This window comes from Glandiceps talaboti, chromosome 18 (genome assembly GCF_964340395.1).
Source record: "Glandiceps talaboti chromosome 18, keGlaTala1.1, whole genome shotgun sequence".
Lineage (NCBI taxonomy): Eukaryota > Metazoa > Hemichordata > Enteropneusta > Spengelidae > Glandiceps > Glandiceps talaboti.
The window spans coordinates 3,610,286-3,634,967 of NC_135566.1; the positions used below are offsets into that span (position 1 = coordinate 3,610,286).

Here is a 24,682-nt window from a genome sequence, read left to right on the forward strand (position 1 = left end):
TAACTTGTCAGTTTTTATACATTGTGAATTATTTTAATTGGCCAGTTTTACACCTAGCCCCTTTATGTGTGCTGTTATTTTGTTTACTTTATTGCAATTTTTTAAACTTCAGCCTGTACAACGCGCTGAGACGCAAGTGTAGCGCGTTTTCTTACAAGAAATAAAATAATAATAATAATAATAATCAATACTAATGAAAACACCACAATCAATGAAAACACAACAGACCAATTATTTTTGTATAATTAAAAATATAACCATGCTTTATTCATTATGTACAAATTGAAATATTGACATCTCGTCAGAGCTGTGCTTTCATTTGCAATTACAATACATTTAAAAAATATCACATAAAAGGACAATAATTTCCAAAACTATCTTACAAAAAAAAAATTACAATTAGTTCCTACCATTACACTATAGCTAGAAGACGTGGGTATGCAGTAGTTAGTTACTTACACCTGCACCTCATGTATAGAGAGATAGCAAGTTACTTTACCCATAGAAAATTACACCTTTACATGTATCACACACAAAATCTAACATTTGTATAAAGTTAGAATTGGATTCAGATTACTAGTATAATTCATAGCTCTAAGTCATACAGAATCTACCATTTCAAGAGCTTGTAAAGTTAGAATCAGATTCAGATTACTATTACAATTCATAGCTCTTATGTTATACAGAATCTACCATTTCAAAGGCTTGTAAAGCTAGAATCTGATTGAGATTACTGAAATGATTCATAGCTATGAGATGTCACACTGAATGTAACATTTCAAAAGCTTGTAAAGCTAGAGTCAGATTGAGATTACTGAAATGATTCATAGCTATTAGATGTCACACTGAATCTACCAATATATTGGCTTGTAAAGCTAGAGTTAGATTCAAATTGAGATTACTCATATGATTCATAGCTATTTCATGTTGCACACAAATCAACCACCATAGATGCTTGTCAAATTAGAATCAGATTCACATGCAGATTCAGAGTACATAATCTATGTGAGGCCTTTTATGAATTTCACCCTTTTATAGGCTTGCAACATCAGAATTGGATTCAGATTACAATCTTATTCGCAAACAATGAATTTGGTCCTCTGTTAACTTTGCTTCATCCCTTTCACAAGGATTCCTTCATGAACAAATTAATTAAAATATTCATAAACAGATTAATTTACACATTCATACTGACACTCCTTAGAAATGAGGTCGATGAACTGTTGAACAGAACTACTAACAAAAGGAAGGTACAGAAACAAATGACATAAATGAAAAGCAAATTGTACAGGAAAAGCTATACTTATGTGTAAAACATACAAAAAAAACCACCTTTACTTAAAAGTATTTATACAGATCAAAGCTTACTGAGTAAATTCATATCTCCACAAGTTTGTACAAAATTTTTATATAAACACAATGTAAACATTTCTTTAATAATAAACAAAAGATTCTGAAATCTAATAAAAGTGGGCATGTACACAAAACTCCCTCTCTCAGACACGTTCCCTTTGCAAGTGAAATTAAAATAAATTCACATACAATACACCTATGACTACGTTCAAAGACTAATTACAATATAAACTTGAACGGTTTAGACACCAGCTTGTCATGAAACTGATACTGGCATTCTCCCCAACTCTTTACAGAGCGGAGGTCTTGCCTCCATTCTGTCATTTCTCCAGAAAAAAAACAGGAAGTTATATTTGCATAACAATATCATATTATTTGCATAACAATATATTATGTTATGCAAATGCACATGGTTACACTATTATTTTTCGGGGGGGGGGGATGCGGTGACTACTCTGTCCAAATTCGATATATATGATGTATATTTAGATATGAGGGAAATCTTATGTGGTATGTTTTATTAGACATGAAGACTTTAACAGTAACCAACACCTATAGTAAGGCAGTAGACATTGGTTTGTTTATGACATTGGTTTGTTTAGTATGATTATACATGGATCAAGCAGAAATACAAAAATCAGACAAAATCAGTGCATAAATGGTGGATTTCTAACCAATATTGTGTACAATTCCACCTCAAATCTACTCTTTGTCCCTATGATAATATGAGATACAATAGTTATTTTGGATCAACAAGATTAAAGTTCTTATTAATTCTGTGTATATTTATGATTTCTGTGTTTTGACTGGTATGTGTTAAACATCAACAAACTTCACCATCTATTGATTACAGGAGCTCTATTATCAAACAGTCTGGATCAGGTACACCATGACAGGGCGCCCTCACACATTGGCCAACCCCTTTCACATAGAGCAGGGTGGTGAGGGTGGAGTGACACAATGTGTCTTACAGTCTGGATCAGGTACACCATGACAGTGCGCCCTCACACATTGGCCAACCCCTTTCACATAGAACAGGGAGGTGAGGGTGGCATGACACAATGTGTCTTACAGTCTGGATCAGGTACACCATGACAGGGCACACTCACACATTCGCCAACCCCTTTCACATAGAGCAGGGTGGTGAGGGTGGAGTGACACAGTATATCTTACAGTCTGGAAGGTACACCATGACAGGGCGCCCTCACACATTGGTTAATCCCTTTAGCAGACTGGTGAGGGCAGAGCAACACATCAAATCTTACAGTCTACATCAAACATGTCCCAAATTCTTTGTAATACCTGCTGGCCAATCAAAATATGGTTGAATTGATTCACCCCAAAACTTTTGATTACAACTATCAAAATGAACTGTCTATCTAATATTGTTTCAACTTCTTTCTGAACTGTAAGTATATTTAATTTTTACAATATCAAATGACAAATGTTATCTAAACTGGAACTCTTTTGGCCAGCCAAAAGAAGAAATGTGAACAGTTACATCTGGTCTATACCTTGTCAAAATCAATAGCCTAAATTGAAGTATGGTTTGGGGAATGTATTTCCAATGACCACTTGTACAACTTGACATTTTCTTGAAAATACTTCTTTTATGAAGACTTCACCAATAAAACACAGCCAGGTACTGCTATGACCCAGGACTGCAAGCCATGCTGTTCTATTCTATGGATTCCATGTTCTACCATAGCATTGCCGGACATCACTGAATTAAATATTGCAGCACTTGGCATAGATTCTAGGCTATCCCATTCTAGAGTAACTTTTGGGAACAACCACCCCTGCAGTTAGCATAAATTCCAGGCTATCCCATTCTACAATAACTTTTGGAATCAACCACACTACAGTTAGCTTAGATTCCAGGCTATCCCGTTCTACAATAACTTTTAGGAATCAAACACCCTACAGTTAGCATAGATTCCAGGCTATCCCGTTCTACAATAACTTTTGGGAATCAACCACCCTGCAGTTAGCATAGATTCCAGGCTATCCCGTTCTACAATAACTTTTGGTAATCAACCACCCTGCAGTTAGCATAGATTCCAGGCTATCCCGTTCTACAATAACTTTTGGGAATCAACCACCCTACAGTTAGCATAGATTCCAGGCTATCCCGTTCTACAATAACTTTTGGGAATCAACCACCCTGCAGTTAGCATAGATTCCAGGCTATCCCGTTCTACAATAACTTTTAGGAATAAAACACCCTGCAGTTAGCATAGATTCCAGGCTATCCCGTTCTACAATAACTTTTAGGAATCAAACACCCCACAGTTAGCATGAATTCTCAGTTAGGATAAATATAACCTGTCATTGACATTAACCTCTGAAATCATTAATTGTTATCATAATGTGTAATCTAAAGAAATCAATCATTGAACAATCTATATATACAAAAAAATTAGGATGCTAAACAGTCAGTAATTGCTTAAAAAATTCCTTAATATTTTACTTTAGGTGGTAGGTAGGTCATAATAAATAACACTTCAATAACTTTTGCATGTAGATAATATATATGTACAAGTTCAGCTTCATCCCTAGGTGAATAAATCTAGTTTTTTTAAGGCCTTATTATTTGTAATCTTTCATATCATTCACAACTAAAACACTTGGAAGACTAAGTTTAAAATAAAAAATACAATAAAAGCTACAATTTTCACAAAAATATCAAATAATAATACTGTCAAAAAGGGCACAGGAATCATCCATAAACTGGGATATTCTCTTGTAACTATGGCAACGTAACTGCCTTTAGGAAGCGTTTTAATACAAAGTGATGTCAAATGAAAAGGTTTTGAAACTGAATTTTATAAATTCACCATAAATAAATGCAGTGACCATCAGCTTTTAAATCCTGATGCAATCATAATATTTATGGTTCATCCTCAATGTTTACCGAGGAACTGCAATACCATTCAAAGTACAAATTTAATGAAACTGACATTATGTAAGGCTATGTTCATGGCAACTCATTCAATAAGAATGTCACAATCCTTTTCTGCCAACAAATGAAAACACAGTTTTGATACCTGTCAGCCAATCAAAACACAGTTTTGATACCTGTCAGCCAATCGAAACACAGTTCTGATACCTGTCAGCCAATCAAAACACAATTTTGATAGCTGTCAGCCAATCAAAACACACCTCTGGTGCCTACTGGCCAATCAAAACACAGTTTTATGACCTGTGAGTCACTATATTTCATGACATACAATGCCCGATAGATGTGACCAAGTCATTTAAATGATACATGTCTCACATCAAAAGTTCTTGTTCACATGTGATGACTAGAATGTCTTCAATTATAGAAGAAACTGTTGGCGCCATCCTCAACAATCAATCACATCAACAAATAGATGGAGTAGAGTTAATTTTTAGATCAATATTTGTAATAGTATGCTATAGCATACCATGTGTAGTCACAACAGGTATCTGGTTTCAAACTTGCTATTTGATATAAAGAATCTGCATATGTTTTCTGTGACCACATCAATCTTTGTTCATAAATTACAATGTTGTTACGGAGCTCAGCAACTTGAATGGTTCAATCTTGTTCATCAACTTGATCAGTGCGTCATCAATATCATTAACTTCAAATGATGTTGAAGTAGGTTCGCTGACTTGAATGGTTTAATCTTGTTCACAAACATGTACAGTTTCACCTATATCAGCAACTTCAAACAGTGTCAATGACTCATCAACTTGTACAGTGTCTCCAATATCAGCAACTTCAAAAAACGTCGCTGACTTCGGCAACTGACACAATATTTTCAAGTACAACTTCACATGCGTTAGTACCATGTTTATACCTTGTTGCTAATTCAGCAAACTTCAGTGATGTTACAAGTCCATCAACTTTCACCAAGTTCAGTAACTAGAATTCACAATTGATCACAGTGCTACCGTTTCTGCTTAGTAGTACTAGTATCACTACCGCTACCAAACTTCTTAAACAAAGCTTTTCCTTTGGAAAAAAGTCCTTTGTTTTTCTTCTTAGCTGCATCTGTGTCGTAAGCACTCACTGCATTTTTGGCTGCTGTGTCTTTGGTCTTTGCCTCCTTGTTAAGGGTTTTGGTGCTGTTTGAGTTCTGTTGCTGTAGGATAAATTACACATAAAACCCAGTGAGTATGGTACATGTATACTAAACAAGAACAGTAAGTGTTTTTTAGAAGTCAATTGGCAAATCAAATCACACTTAGTAGGTCAAAATAGAGTATATAATAAAGAGCTGCAGATAGAACAAACATTAAAAAGTGCAAACACACTGCAAGCACTCTGAGAGAAACTTGGTACTGAAGTTTAAATCCCTCAATACTACCATTATCTCTAATCTCGTCTTTTGATGCCGGCTATAATATTGTTAAGAGTGGTTCTATCTCAATGTACACAATACTTGCATTTTACTGTGTATCATTCCACAACAAGAGCAGCTTTGTTATCTCATTCTTAGATTTCTCTATCTCTATTTTAAGTCAAATGTGCTGTTGATCAGAAATTACTGTCCAATAGCCCACTGTACAAATACAACAGTATACTTGCACAGTTCAGACTCTTGATGAATTTCAATGCAATGTACTTGTTTTATTGGCAAATAAAAAGACTACCGTCTGGTAATTTAGTAAGAATACATATTTAGATATTCCTAAGCCATTCTCTCATTAAATATAAATCATTCACTGATTTAATAAGTTCCTGTTTTCTATACAATCTGTCTACTTGTCTGTTTGACTTCCAATGGATCAATTTTTCGTCTCACTCTTTTTTTCATCCTGTTATTGGTGGCCAGCAAGCAAACAAGGCTTGTATAGTGACTAACTTTCAGGCTTCACCCCCCCCCCCCCCAGAGATCTGGTTATGTGTATGTATCTCAAAGACTTGGTTGTCTGGCTTGGCATCCTGCTGTGTTCATGTTACCAACACTGTCAAGATAGCCACGTCTCTAGGACATGTTATTCTCAGTACATTGTGTCTGCCATATTGGCAGTGGTCATTTATCAATACAAGACAAAACATGTGTAGTGTGTGAGCACACACACACACCAAACAACAGTATCCATAGTGTTGTTTTTGATAGTCCATTCATTTGGTCCGCAGCTGAGCTGAATTTCTAGCTATTATAGCTTCAGCATGCATGCATAACAATTGCAATGTTTACATACATTTAATTGGCAATTTTTGAAAAATGTTGCTGCTGAGGATGATTTAGACATCCTGGGTTGGTCAACATTTCCTTGACACAGCAAGCGTATTTAGTATTCAAACATATTCAGTATTTGTCCATAGTAGGCTGGGTGGTTAACCTCCCAAGTATTCTGGCCACATAGCCTGCAAACTCAGTACATATATTTTTACCTTCGCCTAGTATCTGCAACCAGTATAATCTGTATAAAACTTGTATATCACCTGTTGACATTCAAGTTCATTTGTACAAAAGTGACAATTTTCAGATATGGCCAACTACGTCACATCTGTGGATTACTTTGACCCCAGATAAGGACGAAATATCGGCATAATATGATTTCATGTACTGGACATCATGTAACTCCATGATTAATGCTTAATTTGAATTATTGAGTTTTAAACAGGCTGTGTGCAGAATACACTTGCCAGGTCAACCAACCATCCAACCTTCAACAAAGAGGCTAGCTATTGAGTGACTGCATTATGTCATTTTAATAGCAAGTACACCTCATGTGTCATTACCAATATACTTAATTTTGTATCTTAAATGTGATATTTGGAAGTACTCTGAGAATGTACATGTGAGTACTTCATTTGGTCAGACACTTTCATTTGTATAATACAGCTGTTTACATTTCATTGGTAGTGTTATTGATGACTAACTGGTTCCAGTTGACATGCCAAAACAGTGTGTGCACTACACCAAGCAAAATGTCTTGACATGTGGTCACAGAAAGTATCTTTCACTCTATACGTAAAATTGCTCACCTATGGCCTAAAAAAATTGTGTGGTTCTGATTACGCTCAATTTTAGAAGAGGTGGGGTTGGTAGATTTTAAAATTTGCATAATTTTTTTAAATTTTTTCATGTGTGAGTGTTTAGTTCAGGTAGTTATGTTTTCCGTTGTTTTCCATATGATCTCTGTGTTGTTGGTTTCTTCCCATCAGATGTACAACCATTACAGCTTGAAAGAACAGTTTTATATTGTCTTTTTAAGTTGATGTCAGTTTCTGCATCCACTACTCCTCGCGACACTTCACCATTTTCGTGATTTTATAATTTTTTTCGTAAAAATAAGTGTAGGGTCAGCAATGAAAAACTAGGTGGGGGTTGGGTAACCAGAACCAAACAATTTTTTTTAGGTCCAAGAAAAACAACTGTAAAGAAAAACAACTGGTGTACTGAAATAAACTGCTTTGCTGGACCAACCATATATAGCTAGTTTGCTGGGCGCTGCCATATATAGCAAGTTTGCTGGGCGCCGCCATATTGGCAAAGTGTGCACAACACAACACAATACTTAACAAGAACAAGAGTGAAATATATTAGTGCACAAACTTGGTGTGTTAAAAGTATTATTTGTTAAAAAGTATCTATAAGAATTATTAAATTTCTATTCATATATTATTTTAAATATTAATATTTAAATTGGTATTGACAAATGAAACAATAATTATATTAGGAAAAGTCGTGTTACAAAAAGGATGAGAACTTCACATGCATTCACCTTGACAATAACTTACAGAATTTTACAAAAGTACAGTAGAGTTTTGGAGTTTGATGGAAGTGAGACTTTTTGACGAAGTAGGCTGATATTGTACAAGATTATTAAGACCCCATGAAAGAGTTCCACAGACAGTATTGATTTTTTTTTTCATCATAACAGCTAATGTCAAGTCAAGTTCAACAATGTTTTATGATGATGAACGTATTATTCAAATGATTAGAATCAGCCCAAGTAACAGAACTTTATGTATGATATGATCAACACATTTTTTTTCCAATGTTTACTTTGACAACACTGTAGTAGAATCATTTCACATGGTCTGTATTTCCATCAACCTTCCGTCAAAAAATCCATCTCAGTTGAACTCCATAACTTTACACCATTTTTCAAAAATAAAAAAAAAGAAGTACAGAAATGCACAGGGAAAAAAGGATGTGTAGGTCAACATTTTGTTTGAATGTTGTTTGCTGTATAAAAAAAACACCAACATGATGGGGGTGACAGTATATCATGCTTACCCATGTGAGGTGACCGCCTGGAAGGGAAGATCAATTTGGAGGGAAGCAAAGGAGATAAAGATGTAAAACGGTGAAACTACTGATGGAAAAAACCAGAAACCCAAATTATTGTACATGTAGATGTACCACTATAATGTAATAGTAAGAATGATAAGCAGAGAGGTTAAAGTTCAAAGGTCATGCAAGAAATAAACAGAACAATGACATATCGAGGTAGACGGCTGATCATGACTATGTAATGTCTTTGTGATATTGTCTGTGAATTTGTACAGAATTTAGTATCTAGTGCATAATACAAGGGATATCAGCCCTCATGTAATATGTTAATTTTATGGCCACATTGTTGCCATATGCAAATTTATTACAAATGAAGGTAATGCATAGCCCTTGGATTGTGCATTACTTAGAATTTATAAGCCTGTAGTCATGGAGTACAAATCTGGCGTAGATTTCTAAATAGTTTCACATCTAAGGATGTTTTATAAAGGAAATGTATATTTGACGTGATCAAAATGGTAACAATTTACAGAATATTGCTTGGAATCCATGCTGTTCTGGAACTATGACACTAGCATGGATTGTAGATTGTTACATTTGAAACTACGTGATACATATAACTAGTGGGTGTCACATCTGAGAATTATCTTTATCTACAGCCATCTACCCATTACAGACATACATTGATTATGACAGAACTAGAAAGATGTCGTTCATTATTTTTACAAAGTGCTGAAATTGAATCATTAATATAAATTACAATTATTTCTAAAAGTTGGTGTACATTAATTACTGACCCAGCTGTTCTAGAGGAGTCCATTTTATTGTCAAATCATAACTAAAGTACAATCATCAACGGTTTGGGTCATTAGTACATTGAATAGTACATTGGTTAGTACATTGGTTTGATTCTTATCAAGACAAGCATGTGTTGATAACCAGATGTGTGTGTGTGTGTGTGTGTGTGTGTGTGTGTGTGTGTGTGTGTGTGTGTGTGTGTGTGTGTGTGTGTGTGTGTATGTGTCCATGTATGTATGTATGTATGTATGTATGTATGTATGTATGTATGTATGTATGCATGTTTGTACGTACGTACGTACGTACGTACGTACGTACGTACGTACGTACGTACGTACGTACGTACGTACGTATGTACGTACGTACATACATACGTACATACATATATATATGTTAAATACAGGACATTGTTCAAACAATGTCTTCTTTATATTACAAAGTTTACAATTTACACTCAGAACAAGAACATTTACAATACAACAAAGTCAAGTACTGCGACAAGTACAAGCCTAAGCCTGTTTTTTCTTCACATTCGCTCATTGATAACAATACATGGTTCATCATAGAAACATACATGATTGGACAATGAATCACTAACCTTCATAATGAGAGGTGAGGCTGTTTTATTTGACTGTGATGGACTTGATGAACCATGACTGTTCTGTAATGGTACTGGTGAAGGTGGTATGTCTTCTAGAAAGTTGGATGGTACAAGACCTTGCCTTCCATGTAATTCTCCCTGCAATGTAACAACATGGTGTATGACTTAAATGTATGTAGCCCCCTTTACTTGTGGTAGAACAAGAAAGAAAAACATTTTGGCAGCACCTACTGATCGGACCAGGTGAAACATTACTTGTAGGTATACAATTTTCAGTCCTGCTTTCAGATTTGACAGTTTCTCTTAATATTCACGGAAGTTAGACAGACAAATTGTAGGATTAAAAATATGTTGTTTATGGTTCCATGAATCAAATTGGACAGTGATGTATATAATAATATAATAACAATAATAATAATGTTAGTTTTTATGTAGTGCTTTCCACGCTCTGCTCAAAGTGCTTTACAAATATTACCCCTGGCATGGATCTACAGTGGCATAATGGCCCATTACTTCAACTCCCTGGGGCACATACAATCCACTGCAGCCTCTATAAGTTCATAGAATTCACATTACAACCTCTATCCTACCAGGTACCCAATTCAATTATACAGCTGGGTTGACTGAGTCACAATCGTGGTTCAAATCTTGCAGAAGACTTTAGCAATTCAGAAACAAATGACAGCAACAGGGCTCAAACCTGCAACCTACAGATTCCAAGCTGGCCACTCTAACCATTTGACCATCATGACTCCACTGTATACTGGTAGTATAGGTACAACCCATAACACCAAAGTAAAGCATTTTCTGTATGTACCACAATCATTCATAGCATCGATATCAAGTACAACCCATAACACCAAAGTAAAGCATTTTCTGTATGTACCACAATCATTGATAGCATCCATATCAAGTACAACCCATAACACCAAAGTAAAGCATTTTCTGTATGTACCACAATCGTTAATAGCATCCATATCAAGTGTAAAAGTATACTGTTTCATTTGCTAATTGACCACAAAGGGCACATGCTAGGCTTGTAAATAAACCAATCGAAAAAGTAGCCTTTTACACTTGATATGAATGCTATAAATGAGTGTAGCACATAGAGAAATTGCTATACTTCTGTATTACTAGTTGTATTTTGGAACAGTAAATACATTCAATTACAGCACAATTGCCATCATTATAGGATCAAGGTTTATAGTAGATGGATAGAGACACTGAGATCATTACAAACACTATTCCAAAATGACTACCATATATTTCACTGTCTAAATTATAACATTACAAATACTCACCATATAAAATCCATCTTCATCCATACTACCATACACTCTGATAATATCTCCAGTTATAAAAGTCAATTCCACATCAGAATCCACATTAGGAGAGTTCATCTTAGGGTCATAATCAAACAAGGCTATCATTCGTCGAGTACTCTCAACAACAGGTTCATCAGCTGGCATTGGTGGCTTCCCATTGGCTGTACCGGTACTATGGTAACTGTCGTCATGGCCACCAGAGGGCAGACTAGTCATTGAATTGTTATAACTACTGTCTAGGGAGTCTTTTTTCGTGCGAGGTGTTCTTGATGACGTCATAAAATGTTGATACTGTTTTTGAAACATTGCCTCAGCTTCTTTCTCACTCAATCTTGGAAGTTCCACCATGTTACATGGTACATATCCTATTCTTCCATTGGCCTCACCACGATAAAATCCATCAGCGTCTTTGTCTCCAAAAACCTAAAAAAATCCCCAATAATTTGGTTATTTTGTTAAATTCAGAAACCATGGCAACCATTACAAATTGGTCAATGATATAGATATTAACTTTTGGATAACTGGCTTAGTTGAGAAGTGATTATTCTATTCCACTTATCTTTGCACTCTGACAGGGTTGATCAAGTATTACAATGAGAGATATTCAGTTTGATGATACTGTGAGTTTTGCAAGTGCACTTTTCTTTGTACATATACACACAACAAATAACAATGGAACAGGGTCCTGCTGAAAATCTGTAGAATGAGATAATTTTCAAAGTACTAAAATCTGTACCTACAAGGCCCTGTGAATGATCAGTGCAATATACACTATACTGTCAGCATTAACATTTAATTTGTACGTGTGACAGGAACCTGTGGAATATCAAAGTATTTACAGCAGTGCTGTATAATTGTCCTATGGAAACATACCAACAGGGACCTGTGAATGATCATTGCATTAAAGGCCAGCGATTCAATCCAAGGTTCTCGCTTTAGTGTAATCTAACCAATGGTGCTGCAAGGATTACTTAGGATCATTCATTTGTTCTGGCTCAATTGTTCCACTACCAGTCAACTTTTTTTTTACATCTGTATGTTAATCTTATCTGAAGTAGTTTTATGTATCTTACAAGGTGTAGACTTAAAGTAAAGTACATCACACAAAGTACAAATAGGGAACTTGCAATCCAGACTGAGCATGCTCAGATGCAAAGGACTATGGGATTAACTTAATACCTAATCTGGAGCTACTGATAAAATAAACCTCCCACAATGGTCAGGGTAACTATGAATTGATTGTCTGTGGTTACAAACAATGCAACAATATTGTTTACAATACTAATTGATTAGCATTTATTATCCCATTTCCCATGATGCAACATTCAACATGGCGGGTTTGCAAGTACCCTATTATAGTCCTAGTAACTAGAAACAAAGATACCTTAATAAGTTGTCCCTCTGTAAATGGTAGTTCTTCATCATAGGATTCAGGGTTGGGTGACATGGTAGCGGGGTCATAGGTAAACAAAGCTTCAAAGAAACGTATAGTACTGTCATCATACAACTCCTCCGGTGCTTCACTGCCTAAACTCTCGCTATCCAAAAGGTCATCGTCAGGGTTACCAACGATTCTAGCATGATTGGGTGAGAGTTTATTCCTATAACTGTACTTTCGTTGATTATTATCCACTGTGCTGCCACCGTACGTGTCTTTCCTTTCATCATATCGGTAGTCTCTATCATCAAACTGATCATGGTAGTATTGTTTTTTGTCCCGTATTTGGGAAGGTGGGTGTTTTCCATGCCTTCCCTGTTCGTACTCCATGTCTGATCCATATGGCTCTGATACGGTGGATCCAGTACCTACTCCCTCACTGTTGCTGTCTTTTGTTATTTCTGAAAGAAACATGAAAAAATCGCACATTTACTTCATTACATCATCAATACAAGCTGTACTACACAAAATAATAAAACAGCCACTCAATTTGAAATTAACTCATTACTACATTGAAACTGAAATGCTTACAAAAATGTAAATGCCGTAATTTTATAACTGCATACTTTTGCTCATTTGAAAACAACAAACACTTGCTCACTTCAAAAACTGCAAAGTCCATTTCAAAATTACAAGTACTAGTATTTGTTCATTTTTAAAAATACTCATTTTACTTAATTTCAAAATTTGCAAATTTTTGTTCATTTCAAGTCATAAATATGCACGACCCATACCATCTGTCTACACATAAATTAAACATATTGTTCTCATGTTGTTTACTTTCACTCTGTCATTGTACAATGAGTGTTATAATTATTCTTACCCAAAATAAACACAGCCCTATATGGCTGCCATACAAACCAAACCTTTATACATTATAACAAGTCATCTGAGACATTAAAACTTTGCTGTGCTGAACCATAATAGATTAAGAACATGACTAATCAACACTGACCTATTTGGGGTACAGGTATTGGTTTGGCTTTGACAGGCACTGGTTCCTGTACATGGTGATCTGGAGACTGCTCTGTTTCTCTCTCATAGTCTCTTTGTTGGCGTATTACTGGTATGGGCACTGTTTGGTCTTGCTGGTTAAACTGTTCAATCTCAGGATCGGTGTCAAACTCCAACTCCTGTTTGCTCTGTCCAGGGTTAATAGAAAATAGAACGATGATGCAATCTAAATTTTTAATAAATCTCCTTTAACTATCGCAGATGATATCAATTTGGTTGATTAAAACCACAAAACCTATCTAGAGTGAGCACACCACCAGCAGCAAAACATCTTTAAATAGTGCTACTGCCAGAGTAGAATTCTTATTTCTTGATGTTTGTCTTGATCCATTGGTGTGTAGAATAACAGGCGACAACATCAAATACATCTTATCAACAAAAACCCTAGAAACAATTTGTTAACATACCCTGAACTCCTTAGGTCTTCGCAATGAATTTGTAAACTCGGCACTAACCATTTGACCATCATCATCATCACCTTCATCACCATCAAAATCTGATAACTCTTCCTCTACTTCTTCCGTAATATCTGACAATTCCGATCTATCACTGCTCTCATCTGAATGGATCTCTTCCCGGAATGTAGGCCTGATTTCTGGCTTCTGGATCAAACAAGTGATGAAGGTAAAAGTAAGTTGGTATACCTTCACAAGGGAAAAGTGGAACCTGGCTTATCTCCACATTTCCTGATAAACACTGCCCTCTCTGGACCCTTTACCTGATTGTTATGTCTTTACAATGTATCAGAGGGTTTAAAGACACATTATTCTCCCTGTTCCCAGTTACGAACACCAAGCTCAATGTTGCAAGTGGAAACAACTGCGAACTGTTTCTATTATAAATTTGTAATCTGATGTACAAGACTGAGCAAAGGGGTCTCGTCACTCATAACAGTAAGACAAAACTTGTACAAATATTAAACAAAAAAATATGTAATTAGAAATGATCATACATGTCTTTACTTGTAAAGCCAAGTTCAATTATGTGAATTTTATGGACAATCTTTCACAAATTTAGTGATCATGGCTGTATACACAGTCACTGTCAACACTCCAGGATGATTGCACAGCATCTGCATACAGTACTCTACTAACTATGAAATCCAATATCATCATTTGTAAGTTCTAACATATGGTATCTTAATTTTGCTTTTCTCTTTTTCTCTCCTCTGAGAACATCTCAATTCACTCCTTCAGCATTGAAATATCAAATCATTGGCTAGTAAAGCTGATATCATCACTCGTTGTCAGTAACAGTGATTTAGAGTTCAATAACATAACTTATCTTAATTGTTAGTGTATACAGCAAAACCAAAAACAGCTTGGACATCTTACAAGTGATAATACACATTCTAAATTTCAAATTTTGTTCATAAATGTATGTATCAAAGTATAGAAAGTGTCTGGTCAATTTTGACGATGATGTTAACTCCAGTTTATGACTTCAGTTTGTAATTCAAAGTTTGTCTGAATTATGTCAAATCAAAATCTGTATTTCAATAAGTAGTCTCCAAGCTCTTGTTGGTTTTGTGGTAAGTTTATCACGCCGGTATAACATGAAGCATTTAGAAAGGTTATCCTGATTGGTTGTTCAGAATGAAGCATTAAAAAGGGTCATTCCAATTGGTTGTTTAGCACTTACAAGGTAGGCCACTAATAAAGGCCATCCTGATTGGTTGTTCAGAATGAGGCCCTACAAGAGTCATTACGATTCATTGTTCAGAATGAGGTACTTACAACATTAGTTTACATTGTCTAATTTAATTGAGTGAAAGCTTGTAAATGCTTCATTTTATGACCAGTCATACCCACCTTGACAACAGACATTTCATCTTTAGGTACTTGGTCTAATCTATCATCTAGGGTATGTTTTCTTACTGGAGACACAGGATCTTTTCTAAAGATTTCTACAATTTCATCTGAGTGCGTGCTTGTAACTGACGTGCTTTCATCAGATGCATTATCATACATCCCACCACCAACCTACACATTTATATAATGTACCGAAATTCAGCATAGAGGACACAGGAGGTAAAAACAATATAGAAGTGGATACATTAGTTTACTTCTAAAACACAGTCATTATCACAAATATGAACTCACATGTTCTATCTTATTGGGTTGTGTGCGCATGTGTGTGTGTGTGTGTGTGTGTGTGTGTGTGTGTGTGTGTGTGTGTGTGTGTGTGTGTGTGTGTGTTGGTGAGTGCATGTGTATGTATGAGTATGTATGAGTATGTATGTATGTATGTATGTATGTATGTATGTATGTATGTATGTATGTATGTATGTATGTATGTACATAAACATTGTCTATGACGTAAATAACAAAATAATTTGATGATATTATCTGACTGGGCTGTATATGTCTTTGGGTAAGGGACTTTATATATACTAAATCATAAAACTTTGTACTAACCCCCCCCCCCCCCTTTGAATCCCATATGATATAAAACAACCAAGTTTCAATATTCTAGTATACTATGATGTACAATTCAGATATGAACTCATTGAGTAGTTTATAGTTGACATGGTAACCCTTACAGTTGACATAGTAACACAGCAAAATCTCACAAATATCAAACATGTTAGTATAACCACAATAGCTGTAACTACTTGTACTTTTCTCAGTGAAAAATCAACCAAATATTCACTTGATAAACATTTACACATAATATTTATATATCAGTATACTATCTTTGTTTCTCATGGTAAAAATATTGAAAAAGTAGTGTTATTTTGATTTTAGCTTTACACTTATTCACTACTTCTAATTTTATAGGTCTCTGGTGAAATAACTTTTATCAATAAATGATACGAAGAGAACACTTTTCAGGTATGACGTATGTAGGGTGGATCAACATTGACAGTAATTCCTTGAAAATGCCTATGATGTGAATCACAGGTTGGGAACACTAAATTACATGGTATGTCTTTGCATGAAACTTGTCTTATTCCTGCTTACCACAAGCAAGCAAATGCACCGGTGTTTTTTCACAGGTTGTACTATACAATATTGCTAGTGTATTGCATCCTGGGTAATAATTTGAAATTTGGATGATTCTCAGACAGATTTTATAAAGTCAACACATTTTATTCAGTAATGCTAAAAAGATTATTGATGATCAGATATACTTGTATATTCATGATTTTCAAAGTCTGTATCATTAATTTATATTCTTCATAGAAAACTTTGTAAAACTTTTTGCTTTTGGTCAAGATGTTTGACTGTCAAATACCATATCTCCATACCATTATACAGTGGGGGTATATTGACCATACCATTATACAGTGGGGGTGTAATGGCCATACCATTATTTAGTAGGGTGTAATAACTACTACAGCTATTGTGGTTTGAATGTACAAAACAAACAAAGACTGAGCACTGCAAGTCATTTAAAGGAAAAGTCCAGTCAAACCTATTTCTGCCCTTAGTACTGATTACTATTATCAACTTAAATGTAATAGCCCCTTGGTAACTTATTCAACTTTGACATTCTCTGTATTTGTCAAGACAAAGAGATTGTGGTAAATGTGATGTCATCACCAGAGGTTTTCCCATAATCCCTTGCAAGAAATCACCAAAATGGCTGAACACATGTCAAGTGCAGTAGGACTTCTTTATAAGATTTCAAAGTTGAATAAGTTACTGAGATGCTATTTTATCACCCCAAAGTCATATGTAAGTTGATAGCAGTAATCAAAACAAGTGTATTATATGCAGAAAAAGTCTAACTGGATGTTTCCTTTAATTCAATACAAACAAAGAAAAACAAAACTTCCACAAATAATTGTTACAACAAAGCAAAAAAAAACAGACTGAAGTGTTCTCAAGTGTAAGTAATTCTGATTTTAGTACAAACATAACAAATATTAAAAGTTTGAAAAATATATATTAATTTCAATCAAATTTTTTTCATGTAAAAAGTTCATTTTGTTTAGAAATCACATAATTCTTTGTTATTAATTTTTAGTTTGAGTTATAATAAATGATTTATGTTTTAGATATTTTTACTTTTTTTATTATCTTACAATGCCTAGGTGATGCATATCACAATGGAAAAGTTGGTGAAGATGATTTGAATAAAGCAGGTCAGGTCAGAGTTCAGAGGTTAATGAGAGAGAGCGCATGTACTTACACGATGACGATGTTTAAAACGGTGATGATCCTTATGTTTATGCTGTTGAAGCATTATATGATGATAAAGCACAGAGGAAAATATTGATCAATGTTTGTGAAATGTTATGAAAAGATTTTTTTTTTTAAATTTTTTTAAGAATGTCACATATGTGATAAGAATGTTGGATAATGTATGGAAGTTACAAATACTGGCCAGGAGTATTTATGAATGTGATAGATTGAAAATTAGAATTTGGCATGTACGGTAGTCCTTGATGATGCCCTCACAGGTATGAAAATGATCAGAATATCCCTTTGTTTTTGTATTATGTCACTTCAAGTGTGTGCGAGTAAAAGTTACGATTTGGAACAATAGTTATTGATGATGCCCCCACAGTTGTTAAATGTATAGAAAACTGTTTAAAAGTGTATATGTTAGAATTTCTCTCTGTTATGTTGTATTGATGTAACGTCATCATTAGATCTAAAGACATTTTTTAAAATGTTAATTCTAGATTTCCCACTGTATGCTGTAATGTGTCAAACAATGTTTAGATTAATTATTTCAAAGAAGTAAATTTTTACATTTTCTCTTCTCTGTTACTGGGGTTGTAGAACCATAGTGAGTATCACGGGACAGAGGAGTTAACAATTAAATCATAGAATATAGATTACAATTATCTACAAACAAAGAATGCATAGAGTCTAAAGGAAGACAGCAGGCGTGCCCAAATATCTACCATTCAACTATCATGGTGCATCTACTTAAGACATGCCAAGTGAGAGTAACATTATTGTATCATCATTCTGTGTTTAACAGTACATGTATCTATCTATCCATACACAGAATCAATATTTACCCTTGGTGACGACGGATCAATGTCAACTCTCTTGTCTCTTAGAAGGTCCATGGTGACACGAAGCCCCCTAGAGTCTGCCGATGCACCATTCGTTGATAGCGTCCTGACTGTTAGATAGCGATATGAGGCGGCTTTGACCTTACTGACATTGACAACAGCTCTGTCAGCTGATAATAATAAATGTATATAGAATAAATTTTAGTTTGTATGAAAAAAAATTATTGGCCTCAAAATTATATAGTCAAGCTGTGCACTGAATATTCATGAGTCCTGAGTGCATATACCTTTCAGTGTAAAAGATATCTCATGAATAATCATTGTGAAACTTGAATATATTATTGCTGCTGACTCCCATGATGCAATGTCCCACAGCAGAGATAACCAATAAGGCACAAGATCAACTTGATGTTTTCCTGAAATTTTTACTTGCAGGTGATATTAATAACCATGAAATCATTCTCCAGAACCCATAGTTCAGGAAAATGAGTTCATTTCCTGGAGTAGCATTACACTTTAACAGGAGAACTGACAATGACTAATCTTTCAGTTTAGTAACCCTCAAAATATCTCTTTACAAGACTGTTCTAGTATTTCTATTTCTGAACAAGGCACTGCATTATTTAAATTTTAACAATCTTCAAACATTTCTTGACAAGTATGTTGCATAAATGTTAAAACTAGTAAAAAATTCAATCAGTTTTCGTACTCATACATTTACTATTGAACAGTAAATAAAATACTTCAGACTGAATAATCAGTACCTGTAGGGGATTCAACCACAGCAATCTCTTTCTCATCTACACACACTGCATATCCTGTAACCACAGCACCATTGGAAGTTCCTGATGTTGTTATGGTAACTGGTAACCAGGTAACCAGTAAGGAGCCATCATATGGACCCTCTTCCACCTGTACATCCAATGGTGGATCAGGAAGACCTGGGGATAAATTATTAATGTCGATACAAAGTCATTAGGTATTCATGATGTCATCACACGGTTTTCCCATAAACCCTTGCATGAAATCTCAAAAAATGGCCGAACACATGTCCAACAGCAGGGCAACTTTACAAGAGTTCAAATATGAGAAAGTTATTGGGGTGCTATTTTGTCACCCAAAATCATGCACGTTGATAACAATAATCAACATATGTGTACTAAAGGCAAAAATAAGTCTGACTAGACATTTTCTTTGAAAGGAGAATCTTGGTGTTAACTTCTATTGGTGTTATGATTGACAGGAGTAGGAGTAATACATACCACCTGGTAAAGTTTTAAATTCAATTTCTGCTGACATTCCCTTCCTGTTCTTTGTATCATCCCATGATGACTTCCTGGATTTGGCTTTCACAGTAACTCTATACACTGACATTGGAGACAAGCCTGCAAATATAACAACCAAACAAACAAACTATATTAAGGCTTTGCTCTCTACAAGCTGTCATCCCCACTTCCCCGAAAATGGTTTTGTCCAAACAGCTCAACACACATGATTGTCAACATTTCAACTATAACAAATGGCTAAACAGATATGATATAGGGTGACCAATATACTGTACCTGTTAGTTGATATCGGAATATGCCCGGTTTTACAATTCGAACTTCTACACTGTTGACAGAGATAGCATGGGCAAGATTACTGTTGCCAGGTAACCAGACTATGTTGGCTGATGTTGAGGAACAATTAACGGCTTTGAGTTCACTTGGCATGGCTGTAGCATCTAAGAAATACAAGATGAATAGAAAATTAAACAACTCATAACAGTAGGTAAACAATACTTACAAATCTTAACAACACTTAATACTTAGATATTAGTCTAGATGTTTGACATATGAGAGATATTTGACACTGAAGGGAATGAGCACTTAGGAGTCATGAATATTCATGGTTCAACCATGTATGAATATTCATGGTTGAACCGTGAATGAATTTCAGCTGACTCCCTTGAGGCAAGATGCCCCACAGTAAAGAAACCTAAGGCACAAGATCAACTTGCTATTTCTCTGAAATCGTAAGTAACTGTAGGTGATGTAAAATAATGAAATTACTCTAAAGAACACATAGTTTGTGAAAATGACTATTTCTTGAAGTGGTGTTCCCCTTTAACTGGGTTTTTATCATGAAAATTAGCCCTTTAAATATAGGAGAGTAATGCATTATTACAGTGTAAATACAGTATGGTGTCATGTTCTTGAGACTGACCTTTGCCTATAGTAATGGTACATGCCGCATCCTCAGATTGGCCTTTGTTGGTGACTGTCCTGACAGAAATACGGTGGGATTTTGTAAGGTTAATATTATCTATCAAGGCTCTTGTCTTGGCATCTCCTTTCACTGTGGCTTTATGCTGACCATCCACAATGACTCTATATTCTTTAATCTCAGTAGGTGTGATGGTTTCTGGACATATCCATTGGAGTACAATACTGTTACTCATCTGTCTATCAACTTCCAGTTTCCTAGGAAACGCTACCTCTGTAAATATTACAAAATGTAAACACATTAATTCACCAACAAAGAAACACAAACATTATAAGCTGTAGAATAACCTCTTAGACACTGAACATTTAGATAATATTCCCCAATATTTTTCTTTGTTCAGCTGAGGAAATTGTGAGTGACATAAGGGGCCTAGTTGCTATGAGTTGAATCTTGTTATCAACATGAGTCAAAGTAAAAAACAAGTAGCATAAAGAGACAGGTATAACTCCCATATTTTCTGTTTGAACATGTTCACTTTGGCTTGTCTGTGGTATACTATGTGTCATTATTTTTGTAACTGATCTTACCTCCTAATGACAAGTCTTCAATCTCACTAATTGACGTCAGACTGTCTTCATTACCACCTTGTTTAGCATTACAAGATAAGTTATCTTCTTCTACTTCCGGAATGTCCTCTAAATCACTGACTTGTAGATCAGTGCGCCGTATACCTGACTGCTCCAACTCATCTGAAAAAAACGATGACTCACTTGATTACTATCAATCTCTCTATCATACCATTAGAGGGCCGTGTTTACATGATAATGTTTCAAATACACCAAAGACGTGACAAATTGAAAACAGTGTTGTTGCACATGCATGTACACACAACAAAACTGTTTAAGTGTGTGTGTGTACATCACTGAATCACTGATGGGATCATTCCTCAGATCAAATTTGTGAGTTTTTAAAATTGTTGCGTTTTTTGTTGTTTTACATGACTCCAACTTCAAATCTTGTCATGTTCACTCATTTACATGTAAACAGACTCTATTTTTGATTGATAACAGATCATTTTGAATATGATTTGAATATAAAACAAGTAATTCAAAATTCCAGGACTTCTAAAAAGCTGCACTGCGTTTTGTAATATCATGTACAAAAGACACATACTTGGGTAGGTTAATTTGTGTTGTAACACTGCATCCTCTTCATCACTGCTATCAAACTCCAAATCATTCATCTGTTCACCTACCAATCATAAAGAGAAAACATAAAACACAGTAAGAATCCACACACTATTTTATATAGTACTTGTGATAGCTAAGACATCCAAACTGGGCAAGAAATACTTAACTTTATCTCTCAACTCATGTCAAAGCTGGTTTGACACAGACGTGCAAATTTCTAGTTTTAATCATTTCTTACGAGCTGATCACCTAATATACAATGTCTAAAATGTAGAATGCACCTCAAGGACCAAGTTCTCCTGAATATCAAGTTATTTAAATCTGTGTAATCTCTGCCATAAGATTGTTCTTGGTATTTTTAGAAATAATAAGATATTTGGGTGGATGGGAGTGGGGGTTTCACCATCTTGTTTTCAAGGAAACCAACAAACTTTTATTTTCCCAGTAGAGTCTGAATGCAATATGGCTGCCATATACTGTGTGAACTCCTCTATGGGAAAATATTTGAATGCTTGAAAACAAAGTGGCGAATTACAAAATGTATTTTTATATTTCACAAAGGCCTGAAAAATGGCGAGATTATCAAGACCTTTGATTTACAGGGAAATTGGTCTGAGGCACACTTAGACTGTAAGATACGTCGTGACGTTTCGCCCTCACCGGCCTCCTCTCACACTAGGGGTTGGCTGATGGTTGAGGGCGCCCCGTCACGGCGTACCTTACAGACTAAGGCACACTCTACCTTCAAGGAATGCAGAATTTATCCACATCCACAGGTTTTACTCTTAAGAATACTTAATAATAATTCCAGTGATAATGACGTTATCACTGGAGTTTTATCAATTATTGTGGAGTGTAAATCCACTAGGATGGATTAATTCAGCATTCCTTTCATTTTATATCACTTTTCATTTGTTTCTTGAGGACAGGGTTAATACCATACCATGTCCAAAAAATTCCATAGCAAACACATAGCAATTTGCTCTAGCCAAATTTTGGTTACTGAACTTTTACTAGCATTATCGCCTACTATAAACTTTTGCAATTAAACATTCACTAGGACTTACTACACTTTGGAAAACACCACCCCATTGCATATTACCAGACAGGTATTGCATTACACTGTAGAAATGATGTTGGGTTGGTATTTCACTTGTGGGACATGACAGTTTTACTTACAAAGTTAGACACATTTCAACTCAAGGCTAACAATAATATAGACACCATACACACAGTAGAATCCTTTACCTAATCACATTGAAAGTGATAAACATTACTATTTGTTTACAGTGCAGTAGAAACAGGCTTCTGCAGAAAACACATGGACTTGATGATTTTAATGGCTTCAGATGTTTACTTTTCAACTAGTAATCAACATGGTAACTTTAATAACTACTTCTACATCCCCACTGTATATGGCGCCTACAAATGTATTATTGTTTCTTTTGCATTTGAAGTTGTCTGAGCATGTGTGTCAAAAATGTCATGTTATGTAAGTGAAGTACCAAGGCATCTTCATTTGTACTGTACATAATGTCTGGTACCATAAAACAGGATGCTAGTGAATCTCCAAAGTGTTGTAGGTTTCCTACTTTGCCTATATACAGTCATTATAAGATGAAAACTCTCTCATTAAGCAAAATACAATTTATTGGCTTCATATACCTGCATTGAACAGTGAATTAAACAAACTCAGTATATACAACAAACAGTTCAAAGTCATGAAATTTTACAAAATGCTATTATTTATGCATTTACTTTGCTATGTTGTTTTGCCATTTTATTTTAATACAAAGTTGAAATCAAACAGTTGAAAGCATAAAAGACATTTGGCACATTAATGTAAAGATAACTTATTTTGAAAATGCATCACCATATTTATGCAATGTGTTAGTAAAAAACAAGGACTATCTACTCTACAGAGGCATACATTACAGGCAATGAATAAAATAATTACAAGATCATGGTTAGTGTTAATTAAAGTTGAATGATGATATAAATTATATACAATGTTGTATGACACTACAGGAGTGATGGATGTGTAATATTTCTGTTGCCATGGTTATGAAATATTGACATTACCATGGTAATGATGACAATTAAAATGATGATGATGATGAGTATTACGGCTCTGTTGCAATTGCCTTATCTGATGAAGATTAAGTTTTGTGTCAATCCTGTGTTCTTTCATAATGTTGGATTTAGAATTAACTGACAGACACAGTCAGGTCGAGTTGAGGGTGGGTTGAAGTTTGGGATACTGAAACAGAGCCCTCTAGTGTGCAGTAGTGACCAGGGAATAGTATAGCTAGCTAGGGGTACTGAAACAGAGCCTTCTAGTGTGCAGCAAATATGACAATATGAACATGCATGCTGGGAAGTGTATTCCATCACCAATTACCAAGTGGCAGCTGAAATTTTCTGAACTGAGATTTGAGATTCTGATATGTTGAGTAATCAACTGATATTGAATCCTGATTACGAAGACAAAAACAAATTTGTCAAGTCAAGTTCAAGACTATGGTAGGCAAGAACTTTTTTCTTGATACCATTAATCTAC

At 35.0% G+C, this 24,682-nt stretch overlaps 1 protein-coding gene across 3 annotated transcripts in view; it reads right to left on the reverse strand.

Moving 5' to 3' along the window:
- Window positions 1-262: 262 nt before the first annotated feature.
- Window positions 263-24,682, reverse strand: part of LOC144449607 (uncharacterized) — a 145,729-nt gene continuing 121,309 nt past the window's right edge. The window contains exons 19-33 of one of the 3 annotated variants that reach the window (XM_078140175.1): window positions 22,106-22,183; window positions 21,520-21,681; window positions 20,933-21,205; window positions 20,289-20,450; window positions 19,990-20,112; window positions 19,492-19,668; window positions 18,731-18,897; window positions 17,890-17,931; window positions 15,564-15,734; window positions 14,160-14,354; window positions 13,694-13,880; window positions 12,685-13,139; window positions 11,277-11,723; window positions 9,973-10,113; window positions 263-5,465 (exon numbers count right to left, since the gene is read on the reverse strand). In XM_078140175.1, coding sequence (XP_077996301.1) covers window positions 5,271-5,465; window positions 9,973-10,113; window positions 11,277-11,723; window positions 12,685-13,139; window positions 13,694-13,880; window positions 14,160-14,354; window positions 15,564-15,734; window positions 17,890-17,931; window positions 18,731-18,897; window positions 19,492-19,668; window positions 19,990-20,112; window positions 20,289-20,450; window positions 20,933-21,205; window positions 21,520-21,681; window positions 22,106-22,183 — 2,975 coding nt within the window. In that variant the 3' untranslated portion in view covers window positions 263-5,270. The remainder of the gene's footprint in view (window positions 5,466-9,972; window positions 10,114-11,276; window positions 11,724-12,684; window positions 13,140-13,693; window positions 13,881-14,159; window positions 14,355-15,563; window positions 15,735-17,889; window positions 17,932-18,730; window positions 18,898-19,491; window positions 19,669-19,989; window positions 20,113-20,288; window positions 20,451-20,932; window positions 21,206-21,519; window positions 21,682-22,105; window positions 22,184-24,682) is intronic. The other 2 variants (XM_078140176.1, XM_078140177.1) reach the window with 2 other exon arrangements.